The 13,777-nt window shown below is 31.3% G+C and overlaps 1 protein-coding gene across 1 annotated transcript; it reads right to left on the bottom strand.

The window, feature by feature from the left end:
* Positions 1–3,750: 3,750 nt before the first annotated feature.
* LOC115953236 lies at positions 3,751–12,729 on the bottom strand. The gene is made up of 3 exons (XM_031070771.1): positions 12,712–12,729; positions 7,711–7,907; positions 3,751–4,042 (listed from the first exon to the last, which is right to left on the bottom strand). The coding sequence occupies exons 1-3, from the start codon at positions 12,727–12,729 to the stop codon at positions 3,817–3,819; spliced, it is 441 nt and encodes a 146-aa protein (XP_030926631.1). The 3' UTR covers positions 3,751–3,816.
* Positions 12,730–13,777: the final 1,048 nt, after the last annotated feature.

Below are 13,777 nucleotides of genomic sequence, written 5' to 3'. Positions count from 1 at the left end.
AATAATGACGCATAAAACTATGAGATTTTAAAAATTTATGTGGACCATATTATAAGGTCAATTAAAAATCAAACTTCTTTGATACCGTATATTTTATATAGATTATAGATGTATGATGTCCCTCTTTGGATGAATATATGTGCATGCAGAAAAGAATTCTCTTAATTTGAAATGGATCGGTTTCAATTTTCAAATTGAATATTATAAATTTAAATGAGTAAAATTTTCTGTGTCATTTAAAATTACAAATGATGTGGTATACTAAGAAACAAAATTCTTAATCATAAAATAACTAGCCTAATTTTTAATAAAATGACGAGGATCCTGTTTTGCACAGATTCACCATTTATCATGAATATGATAATATATAAGTCACTAATAATATTGTGATATTATTAGCTACAGTCTGGATTCGAACAAAGTGGGAAGAGGTATGGCCTATGCCTAATGGCATTTCTGCCTCCAAGCACCAAAGGGAGTTAGGGCTGGAAATACATTGAACCTAGATACATTGAATGAGAAGCCATTAAGCAAAACTAATTGATGGGTTACAAAAAGGGTCTTGAAAAGTATAAAATATTTGGTCAGCTAAAACTAACGTTATTTGGACCAAAAAAAAGAAGAAGAAGAAGAAGTCAGCAGAGATTCATCATGGCATGTACCAGAAAACAATAATTTTATTTTTATTTGAGAAGAGAAAACAATAGGTTCAAGAATACTATAAATTTTACAAACTTTTTCACAACTTTTAAGATAGTAATTTGTAATTTGTATACAATAAAAATGATGTTAATACGAGTTTCATGCGAAAGGAATGTACTAATTATAATTATTATATGTCATTTTGATAATTGTGAAAAAAATTATGAACTTTATCGCTTTTATGGCATTATTGATCCCAAAAAAAAAAAAAAAAAAAAAAAAAAAAAAAAAGAAGAAGAAGAAGAAGAAGAAGAAGAAGAAGAAGAAGAAGAAGAAGAAGAAGAAAGAGAAAGAAGAAGAAGTAAGCTTTTCCTATAAAAATTGGGTTCTCCAACTAGACCACACTCAGCTTACGTGCAAAGTGCAAAGGTCGAGGAATTTAATTAACACAAGAAATACTATATTCGCATGTGTTGTAAATATGGTTGAATCTATGTGCTCGAGTTGGGGTATGCATTCTCTCTTCATCATCTATATATAGATTCCACGTTTTGTTCCTGAATGACTGAGATTTTCGGGCCATATAACTAGACCCCTGCATTTTGAGGACCTTCTATTGGCTGGTGTCGTGATTTAAATTTTGGAGTACGAGTAGAGAAAGGCTCCCTTTTCAATGTTGCTAGTCACAAAATGCATGTCACAACCTATTCGTACTGTGGGCTTTTGAGCTGCAAATGGTCTAGTTAATTCATATTGTTGAGGTTGCATTTTCGTTATAGCGTGACAGTTGATGGGTAAAATGATCTCTTGTTGATATTATAGGTAGACATGGCAAACAGTTGAGTTGAGTCGGGTCAGGTTCAATTCGTGTCAATTGGGCTGCAAGCAGGTCAGGTCGGTTGGGCCGACTCGTATTTTCACATGTGAAAAAAACACAAATAAATATCAAAATTTTAGAGAGAATAACTCAAATCAATCAAGGAAAAAAATTGAACAGTAATACCCTCTCTTTTTTTTTTTTTTTTTTTCGTTAAGTAGGCATCTACTATTATTAAATTATTTGTGTTACTATTATACATATGAAGGGGAAAAAACAAACAAACCAAAAAACATAAAACTTTTTATATTCTTCCAAAAAACATAAAACTTCTTTACAATTATGATAACAAAATCTTCCATGTTAACAACTCATGGTCAGAATGCTTATAATTACAAATTTACAACTTGAGAGTTGAGAGTTGAGTGAAAGATATTAAAAACTGAAAAAAAAAAAAAAAAATTGTATTTTGTTAATCAATAGTAGGGAACAATAAGCTCTACAGGTTTAGAATAGAATGATATTATAAATTGAAAATTTGTATTATATGAGTCAAAACTAAGGAAAAATATATATTTTTAAATTAAAAAGAGAGAGAGATTTTGCCCAGTTCTCAAATTAAGTTATGTAAATAGATAAGTAATGATTTTCTATAATTTTCCTCATTTGCTTTCACATACATACAAAAATGCCTCAATAAGCATGTTGTAAATTGAAGAGTTGTTTTATATGAACCAATAGGAGGGTAAAAAAAATCTTTTTTTTTTTTTAAGAGCCTTTGCCCAGTTCTCAATTTTAAGCCATATAAACAGATAATCAATCATTTTCTACAATTTTCATCAATTGTTTACACGTACAAGTGTATGTGAAACATTAATCTCTATGAATTGTACTAGTTAGACATAGTGTTAGTAATTTAGTCTTAGTGTTTAACTCTACTACTTAGTATTTAATTTGGAGTTAGACATTTAGTAGTGTAGACATGTAGCTGTAAATGCTTTAGCCTTTTTTTTTTTTTTTTAAATTAATTTAATTAACTTTTAAAAAAATAAATAAATAGGGGCATGGCCACCGCCACTGCCACTGGTGGCTACTAAATGGCTAAGTAGTGTCAGTGTAGTATGTTGTGCCTTTATGGCTAAGCACCTAGCACATTGGCATATAGTCTAAATATTTTTTAGAGAAAATAAATTTTAAAAAATGGGTCAAGTCACAAGTTAGTCGGGTCGAGTTAGCCATCAAAAAACGGGCGGGCTGTAGGTTGGCCCGTTTTTTATTTATTCCAAAAATTTTGGATTCAGGTTACATTAGCAAATTTCGGCCCGTTTTGCCATGTTTGGTGGAGAGGGAATGATCACTTGTTTTAGATTTAAGAACCACTTTAACCCATAAATAGAGATTCAACTTAATTAAACCTCTTTCTCAACCAAAAAAAAAAAGCTTAGTTAAATCTTCATTTTGAAACTAAAGTATGAGCTTGGGAAGGTGTTAGGCAACGAGATTTATATGATTAGAGAAAGATGCACGCATCTAGTTGAATTATCTAAACACGATGATGCGCGTATCTAGTTGAATTATCTAAACACGATCTAAAGAACTTTTTTTTTTTTTTTTCTCCCTTCACTTTCAAATTATGGCCCCGTCTCCTCCACATAACCTAACATAGTGAATTCATATGTCAAGTCCCTAAGTCAGCTTCAAGTCAAAGCACCACAAGTCATTTTCACTTAACATCATGTTCTATACCCTTTTTTATGTTATCTTGTTTATGGCTCAGGATTTCATTTCAGGTCTTTTGAGGTTCAATCTACTCAGCATCCCACTCTCTTTTTCATCATCCGAATTCTATATTTTTTCAACCTATTGGGGATTCCCATTGAGTCTCTCTAAGTACAGACCAATATAACCAAAAATGCATTAAGGCCAAGGATCAAGATTTGGCATTCAGTTATATTGGTGGATTTTTTTTTATCCAAATTGATGGCAAGGCATCTCTTCGGCTCTTCCCTAGTGATTTGTGACGTAAGTATAAATGTAACAAAATACAATAAATAAATATAGCTTAGGTTTGATGACCTTATCCTTCAACCGACTGACTCTTCAGAAAAGTTTATATTCCATTTTTCATTTCATATTTTGCCTTGTGTGACATGACATCCCACCTTTCTTTGTAGGGTAATTAAAATGGCCATCTGTGCGCTTTTCACTGCCTTTTTGCTCTCAGCAGGAATATGAAATCTCAAATCTCACTAACTTCTCTTAGCTTTTTTAAAATTTTATTACAAGATAAATTTAATGTCAATTGTTATTTTAATTCTAACACATTGAAATATACATATGGTAAATATGGGATCAATTTATAGATTAACCAAAGTTGTTCCACAAGCAGTAGGACATAGCCTATTACCATACATTCCCAGGAATTCAAATTGCAAAAGGGGAATAACTTCAGGGGGAGGGGTTACAAAACGAGTGTTACCATCAGAGATAGAAGCTCCCAATTTCGCTAGAGCATCAACGCAGGAGTTAGCCTCTCTGAAACAGAGAGACATCTTAACCTGAGGCAATTGCAGCGGAAGATCCCTGCAATCATCAGCAAGGCCAAATAAATCCCCGTTAGAACTGATAGTGCTAGAAACTAAGGAAATTGCTTAATTATTTTAACAAAAATATATTAAAAGAGAGGAAAATTGTTTAATTATTTTAATATATTTTTGTTTCCTTACATCAAGTGAGGAGAATTTAAAGTTTTCCTTGTCAAATCAAATAATACTACTAAATTACATGATGCTTGAGAATTATTTAATGATGATGTTGGTTCGTCTGCTATTGTTGTACATTTCCACAATTTACCATTCATAAATTTATTGGTAGTTCTAACTTCTAAATGCCTTAGGAGATTGTGCTAAACTACAGAAAAGTTAGAGCAACACAAGGACAAGGCATAACCTTAACCTCCATTCTGAGCCAGGGAGTTGCATGGACCTTAATCGGTAACCTTTATAGATACTAAAAAAGAAAAAGCTTCAATATGGTTCTTCGCTATATGCAATGAATTTATTATATGGTTCAAATTAAATATTACAAATTTAAAGGGTATATGTAGTGTCATGTCATTTAAAATTTTAAATGATGTAACATTCTATGCACTATCAAACCTAAGAAATAAATTCTTAACTGTGAAATAGACTCTTTAGAGAATTCTATTTCTTTTAAGTGAAAAATTGGAGCTGCAAAGGTTACCTTTGTGTCTATCATGGAATCCTTTATGGTAAAACTTTAGCTTCTTACCAGATTCATCTAATGCCCCCATGGTAAAAATTCCTCTTTATAAAACCAAGAGCCTAAGATGTTCTCTATCAAACTTCTCTCAACTCTCTAGACTTGTAGAACAAGATCAGGTTTCTAAATATGCTTCTCATAGTCACAGCAGTGCTTTTTCTCATGAGCATGCCTGCACATGAGGCTAGCAGATTCCTCCATAGAGAAGAAAAAAATATGATGAATAAAAAGCATTTGTTGGAGTTACTGCAAGGTCAAGTCCCACAATCATCAATCAGCCAGTCACACTGTCTCTCTTTTACAACACCAAGTCTCTCCATCTGCACCCAATCCAGCCACCTATATCCCTGCTCCAAGAATCAGTCAAAGAATCGTTGTGAGCCACAACACTGCTCCTCCTTTGCTAGGCTCACAGCAGAAGATTCCTCTGCCTCCCCCCGTGTGCAACGGGCGGACTTCCATCCCCTAGCCAGGAGCCCTGATTCAACAATCAGCTAAAGGGGTTTCACGAAGCACAATAATAAGATATAGCCAATGAATTTGTCCTAGCAATAAATAAGCAGCAGCAGATGACATATGACTACAGACCAAGGATTAAAGGGAAATGGAGCCAACACAATCTTGAAAGGCAATATAGTCTCTCAAGAGCTCATTTAGGTAATTTTAATGGCAAACTTAGGTCAAATAAAAAGACATTGTAGTTGCTGTTTTTATAGCATATTTATATACCCAATGCTCTGCTTTCTCTGAACTTTTGGAGTAAATCTTATTCTGTGTAAATTTTCTACAGAAGATAGATAAAATAGATTCAAAGGTCAAACTCTATCTCTTAAACAATCACCCTCATGATGTTCCACATCCATATGCATGTCAAAATAAGTATAAACATTCCAACAGCCTTTGTTATCAAGCTGAAGATCATAATTTGAGTCTTTTCTTGTTGACATATAAGCCATGATGCATTAAATATTATTCATATGGTGCCCTTCAAATAACTTCTGTGTTGTACAACGCATGCTACACAACATGCCTCTGTCAATCACAATTTATCTGCTTTGCTACACTGACTGCTGAGGGCTTATAGTCCCTCCCCTAGCCCCACTTCAACAATCAACTACAGGGGTTTCACTGATTACATGAACAAGCAATAGCAAATGAATTTGTCCAAGCAATGAATAAGATCTAGCAGATGACATAAGACTATAGACCAGGTACCAAAAAACGAAAATGAAGGCCACACAATCTTGTTAAACAATATCATGCGTCAAGAGCTCATATAGAGTATTTTAATCGGAAACTTAAGTCAAGCAAATGCCATTGTAGTTTCCGTTTTGATACCACTTTTTAGTAAATTAAATGTTATTCTTTCTCTGAACTTTTGGGAGTAAATCTAAAATTTTTCTACAGAATATCGATCAAAGTAGATTGAGGAAAACAGCTCAGTGATTGCTGAAGCCTCCTAAGCTCAAGTGTTTTAAACAAAAATTCGAAAAACAGCTCAAAAACCAAGCCAAATCAAAGCTGCAACAATTCCTCTATGCATCAAACCTACATCATTATTTCATTTCTTTCTTAATTTTCATCCAAAGAAAATTTATATAGAATGAATGAAGTAGAAAGTTGAGATGTAAATAGAGAGGACTTGCGGTTTTGGATTGACAATGGCTGAAAATTCCTAAGCTTCTGAGTTTGTCATGGCACTGAAAATTGCCTTAACGAAGTTTGTTTATAAATATCCGTGAATTTCAATGTAATTTTCCTTTGAGAATTTTATTTTTATTTTTATTTTTTTATAGGTAAGTTACAGAAGCACCCTATGGGTCACAAACCCATGAATTCACCTTCCACCTAAAGTTGTTATATAGAAACAAGACAAATAAAAACGAGTAAAATATGCTATATGAAAAACTAGAAGCAGTGAGCTAAAATGAAAAAAGATTTCAACTTTTGAAGAAGTAAAAATTTTAGCTAATGGTGAGTTGGTGACCCTTTAATACATAGCTCAACAGCTCATTGGCAAACTTCAAAGAAAATTTCATTGCCAGGCCAAATTTGGAGTAATCATTCAGTACAATTGAACCAAACTGCATAGGGCCAAGGATCATGGCTGGTCATACAATTCTATTTTAAGCCATTAAAAGGCACGGAGGATAAATGAAATGACTAAGGATAGATACAGAGTATATTCTTCAATTTTATTGGTGGGATTTTTTTTCCCCTTTAGACTAAAAGAGTAAAAGGCATCTCTTACACTTCAATATAAGTAAGAGATTTAAACAGTTCAATTTTAAGTGTTTAACACATACTCTGGCTCATAATGCACTGGTGAGAATGAGATCACTCGAAGCACGAACATAGAAATGGACACAGGTATGAGACAGATACGACACGAGAAATTTCTAAAAAATTATAACATAAAACGGCACAGATACCACACAGGTACAGCACCTTAAATGAAGTGTACGTGCTTCTAGATTTTGATATTATTGTAAATAGATGATATATAGTATTAGGATTTATGGAAAGCATGGATCAATTTTGATGCTAATTGACTAATGTATATTATATAATCCATCTAAGATAGTAAATAACAAGAATCACTTTTCATTTCCCAGATTTTTTTTTCGTTGGTTTCTTTTTCTGATAAGTTAAGAAAGAAAAGAGGGAGCCAACTACATCTAAGATCTAACTGCTTCCTCAAAACCTCAAACAACAGCGGTGGAAAACACTAGAGCTATATCATTTAGAACGCTTAATTAACCATAGAAATCGAATCTTTGAAACATGGGTTCTATATATAAAATAAATAAATAAAAGCAGATTTACACGGAATCGAGACTTTGATCATTTTCCACAACACCACCCAAATATGCATATGCCGCTAAATGAAACTACAATCCAATGAAATAGAGCTCTACCCAGAAATTTGAAGAAGATTTTGAATCAAAGTAGAAACGGAAGAGTGTTACCTTCTTGTTTTCTGGGTTGGTAAAGAAGTGCGAGGAGAGTGCGGATTCCAATTTCCAAGCCCATGAAAGAGAGAGATAAACCGTAAACGGGTTTTCTTACTTCTCTTTGTAAATTTTGGAAGTTGGTGGTCGTGAAGTTCTTTAAAATTAGAAATTAGCCCCAATGGAATCCCCAAATTTGGAGTAAAGATCAAGGACTTGGGTTGCACAAAAAAAAAAAAAAAAACGTAGTGAGGTTGGGCTTAAAAACCAAAGTGGTAAGCATGGGCTTAAAAAAAATAATAATAATAATAAAAAACGGCGCAAGTAGTTTTTTGTTATTTCGTTTTTGGAAATAAAGGTCTTACACAATGGGCTTATTTTGCTAAAATTAAAACTTTTTTGCTAAAAGTATATTAAATAAAAGTAAAAATTAGTTGAAATAGTACAGTGAGACGGTCAAAATGGCCAAATACCACATTTTTTGGAAATTTTTAGCAAAAGAACACTGTTTCAAAAATAAATAGCAAACTACCACTTTTTCCGAAACTCGAGTTTTTGAAACTTGAGTTCCTCATAAGTTCTGCCACCGTGGCACTGCTGAGTTGGATTTGTGCGATTAAAAAAAATTATGTGATACTCGAGCTTGGTATACTCGAGTATTGTGTTGCATGGTACTCGAGTTTACCAAGCTCGAGTACCTTTTATAAATAAAATGCAATTTTTTTTTTCTACAGTACTCGAGTTTACCAAACTCGAGTACCATGTAATTTTTTTTTGTTTTGTTTTGTTTTGTTTTTTTTGTTTGGGGATAAACAACAAATAAACATAAAGATAAAAATAAGTAGCTTTTTTTATGTTTTTATTTATTTAAATAGAAGCATTGTAAAATATAGAGATTTTAATTTCGAAATATAAATTTAATTTCTACATTAATTAAAATTGTTCATTGTTTTCTCATAAAAATTGTTCACTGTTTTCTGTATAAACAATTTTTACGATTTTGTATAATATTATTTTCTGTTCAGCATTATTTAAGAAATTGTTCGCTCTCTTTTTGGCATAAATTATTTTCTGTTCACTATTTAAAAAAATTGTTCACCGTTTTCTCATAAAACACCTAGTGAAATCGTGTTTTCTAAATTTAAATGCCAAATCTGAATGCTTTTTCATGTTTGAATTTCACAATAATCGAATATATTTTTCTGCATTGATAAAATCTGTTTCTAAATTAATAAAATTTTCTCTCTGCACATCATATTTACTATATATTCAAATCTGCTTACTGCATTCATAAAATTTGTTTTTTGCATTAATTAAAACTGTTCACTATTTTCTCATAAAAATTGTTCACTGTTTTCTGCATAAACTATTTCTAGCATTCTGCATAAAATTATTTTCTGTTTAGCATTATTTAAAAAATTGTTCACTCTCTTTTATGCGTATATTATTTTCTGTTCACTATTTAAAAAATTGTTCGCTATTTTCTCATAAAACACCTAGTGAAATCATGTTTTCTAAATTTAAAAACCAAATCTGAATGCTTTTTCATGTTTAAATTTCACAATAATCGAATTTATTTTTCTGCATTGATAAAATCTGTTTCTACGTTAATAAAATTTGCTCTCTATACATCATGTTTACTGTATATTCAAATTTGCTTACTGCATTCATAAAATCTGTTTTTTGTATTAAGTAAAACTATTCACTATTTTCTCATAAAAATTGTTCACTGTTTTCTGCACAAACCGTTTTTAACATTGGCGCAATTATTGCACTTAAATGGTTTTTGTGTTTTTTAAAAATATGTAATCATATGAATAATGGACAAACTCCATGAAAGAAAAATGAATGATTCATATAAATCACCTAATGGTAAATGCCTCAAAAAATTTGAATTTGTAAAAAAGTTCGAATTAGTTGAATGTAGAACTGTTCACTAAGTAAAACTATTTTCTACATTAAGTAAAACTGTTCACTGTTTTCTCATAAAAATTGTTCACTATTTTTTGCATAAACTATTTCTAGTATTCTGCATAAAATTATTTTCTGTTTAGCATTATTTAAAAAAATTTTCACTCTTTTTTCTGTGTAAATTATTCTTTGTTCACTGTTAAAACAATTGTTCGCTATTTTCTCATAAAACACTTAGTGAAATCATGTTTTCTAAATTTAAATGCCAAATCTAAATGCTTAATGCAAAAAAACAGATTTTATTAATGCAGTAAGCAGATTCGAATATACAGTAAATATGATGTGTAGAGAGCAAATTTTATTAACGTAAAAACAGATTTTATCAATGCAAAAAAACAAATTCAATTATTGTGAAATTTAAACATGAAAAAGCATTCAGATTTGGCTTTTAAATTTACAAAACACGGTTTCACTAGGTGTTTTATGAGAAAACATCAAACAATTTTTTAAACAGTGAATAGAGAATAATTTACGCAGAAAAGAGAGTGAACAATTTTTTAAATAATGCTGAATAGAAAATAATTTTATGCAGAATACTAGAAACAGTTTATGTAGAAAACAGTAAACAATTTTTATGAAAAAACAGTGAACAGTTTTACTTAATGCAGAAAATAGTTTTACTTAGTGAACAATTCTACATTCAACTAATTCGAACTTTGTTACAAATTTGAATTTTTCGAGGCATTTACCATTAGGTGATTTATACGAATCATTCATTTTTCTTTCATGGAGTTTGTCAATTATTCATATGGTTACATATTTTAAAAAAACACAAAAACCATATAAGTACAATAACTGCGCCATTGCTAAAAACAATTTATGAAGAAAAGAGTGAACAATTTTTATGAGAAAACAGTGAACAATTTTAATTAATGCAAAAAACAGATTTTATGAATGCGGTAAGCAGCTTCGAAAATACAGTAAACATGGTGTGTAGAGAGCAAATTTTATTAATGTAAAAACAGATTTTATCAATGTAGAAAAACAAATTCGATTATTGTGAAATTTAAACATGAAAAAGCATTCAGATTTGGATTTTAAATTTAGAAAACATGATTTCACTATGTGTTTTATGAGAAAACAACGAACAATTTTTTAAATAGTGAACAGAAAATAATATACGCATAAAAGAGAGTGACCAATTTTTTAAATAATGCTGAACAGAAAATAATTTTATGCAGAATGCTAGAAATAGTCTATGCAGAAAACAGTGAACAATTTTTATGAGAAAACAGTGAACAGTTTTAATTAATGCAAAAAACAGATTTTATGAATGCAATAAGCAGATTTGAATATACAGTAAATATGATGTGCAGAGAGAAAATTTTATTAATGTAGAAATAGATTTTATCAATGCAGAAAAATATATTCGATTATTGTGAAATTCAAACATGAAAAGAAAACACGATTTCACTAGGTGTTTTATGAGAAAACAGTGAACAATTTTTTAAATAATGAACAGAAAATAATTTATGCAAAAAAGAGAGCGAACAATTTCTTAAATAATGCTGAATAGAAAATAATTTTATGCAAAATCGTAGAAATTATTTATACAGAAAATAGTGAATAATTTTTATGAGAAAACAATGAACAATTTTAATTAATGTAGAAATTAAATTCATATTTCAAAATTAAAATCTCTATATTTTACAATGCTTCTATTTAAATAAATAAAAACATAAAAAAAAAAGCTACTTATTTTTATCTTTATGTTTATTTGTTGTTTATCCCCAAACAAAACAAAACAAAAAAATAATAATTTACATGGTACTCAAGTTTGGTAAACTCGAGTAGTGTAGAAATTTTTTTTTGCATTTTATTTATAAAAGGTACTCGAGCTTGGCATACTCGAGTATTGTGTTGCATGATACTCGAGTTTACCAAGCTCGAGTACCACATAATTTTTTTTAATTGCACAAATCTAACTCAGCAGTGCCACGGTGGCAGAACTGATGAGGAACTCGAGTTTTTGAAACTCGAGTTTTGGAAAAAGTGGTAGTTTGCCATTTATTTCCAAAACAGTGTTTTTTTGCTAAAAATTTACAAAAAAGGTGGTATTTGGCCAGTTTGGCCACAGTGAGACTCATAAATAGTACCAAAAAATATAGTGAGGCCGCTTATTTTGCTGAAACTGAAAATTTTTTACTGAAAGTACTTTAGATAAAAATAAAAATTAGCTGAAATAGTACTATGAGATCCATGAATAGTACTAAAAAATACAGTGGGGCCACTCATTTTGCTGAAACCGAAAATTTCTTGTTGAAAGTACTGTAGATAAAAGTAAAAGTTAACTGAAATAATATAATAAAACTCAAGAATAGTATCAAAAAGTGCAGTGAGACTCATGAATAGTAGCTAAAATAAGCTAAATAATAAAATAAATTGGCTTTTTAAGTTGGAGCCAAACACACACTAAGGTTGAGTAACTTATAAATAAATATGTTCAGGGAAAAATGGTTTATGTTTGGTTATAGTGTAAATAAGTCAAGTTAAAGATTCATAATGTTAACTATGAAATGAGTTAAATTTATGTTTGAGTTCATATGATCTTTTAATAGATGAATGATATTTAATTAAAATTCATAATGTTACAAAGTTACTTATCAAAAAAAGAGTATCAAAATTAATTAAGAAATTCAAATGTGTATGTATGTGTACATGCGTCATATCAAAATTCAGCCCCCCAAAGCAATAAATCTTGACTTTGTTTATGTATGTATTCTTATACACTTATATAGAACTGATATTAAATTATGTAAGTTTGTAAATTCTTTCCAAAGATATCAAATTATTATTTTTAATGCACTTTCCGATACTGGGTATGTAATTAAAAAAAAAAAAAAAAAAAACTATTAATCTCTTAAGTTTACAGTATAACAATTGGTTTGATCTTAATTTCAAGTGAGCACTATTGTTCCTTCAAGTTTAAAAAATAAGAGTTGTTAGTCTTTTTATTAACTACCGTTAATGTTATTACTAGGGATGACCATGGGTAGGGTATGGATCGGGTATACCCATACCTTACCCAAAAAGTTTGCCCATGGATACCCGAATATCAATACCCATTAGTATCCATACCCGAATCTTATCCGGATATATTATCCATGGATATCCATACCCTACCCAATACCCATTTAATTTGTTTTTTAAATCCAAAACATTTTAACCTAAATTATTGCCCCTCCACGTGTATTTTTTCTCACCCTTTGGTCTGTTACTATTTCTGTTAATCTTACCTCCTGTTGAATCTATCCGGTGACAGTAACACCTCAAGATCTCCACATCGTAACCGGCTCAACGAGAACGCTGCTGCTCCGGCGATGGCCACCGAAGATCTCATGAACATCGGGCTCATCGTTGATTTCATTCTTCTTGATGATCCGCCTTCGACACCGTTGGTTTGTTACTATTTCTGTTAATCTTACCTCCTGTTGAATCTGTCTGGTGACAGTAACGCCTTAGGATCTCCACATCGTAACCAGCTCAACGAGAACACTGCTGCTCCGGTGACGGCCACCAAAGATCTCATGAACATCGGGCTCGTTGTTGATTTCATTCTTCTTGATGATCCGCCTCCGACATCATTGCCAGAGCTGGCGAATCTTTCCAATAACGGGAAGAATCCTCTTCATCGAAAAAACGGCAATTTCATTCCTTTGTAGTATCGAAATGAGAAAACTCCAGGCTTTGTTACGGATCCAAATGTCGATGGTTGTTTGCTCCAGAAATTTCCTCTTCTGTACTACCATGGTGACGTTGTTGCCGGCTTCATCACCATTCTCTCCGACGCTAAATTCCGTTCGAATCCAAACAAGCAAGATCGCTTCAATAGGAAATCTCTTCCGTTGAATCTCTCCTCCGAGTAGTTATTGTGATTGCTGTTGTTGTTGTTGTGGTTTCTCATCGGAGAGTGTGAGTGATAGTGAGAGAGGGTTTTTTTTTTTTTTTTTTTTTTTTTTTTTTTTTTTAAATACGGGTCGGGTTTGGATAATATCCATACCCTACCCGAACAATTCGGATAATATCCATACCCTACCCGATTAAGCTCTACCCATGAAGAATCGGGTATTATTCAAAACATTTGGATCGGGTAGGGTTGGATATCCATTACCCA

This window comes from Quercus lobata, chromosome 7 (assembly GCF_001633185.2).
Source record: "Quercus lobata isolate SW786 chromosome 7, ValleyOak3.0 Primary Assembly, whole genome shotgun sequence".
NCBI classification, from domain to species: domain Eukaryota; kingdom Viridiplantae; phylum Streptophyta; class Magnoliopsida; order Fagales; family Fagaceae; genus Quercus; species Quercus lobata.
Note: the sequence above shows the minus strand (reverse complement) of the source record. Positions and strands in the feature narration are given on the sequence as shown.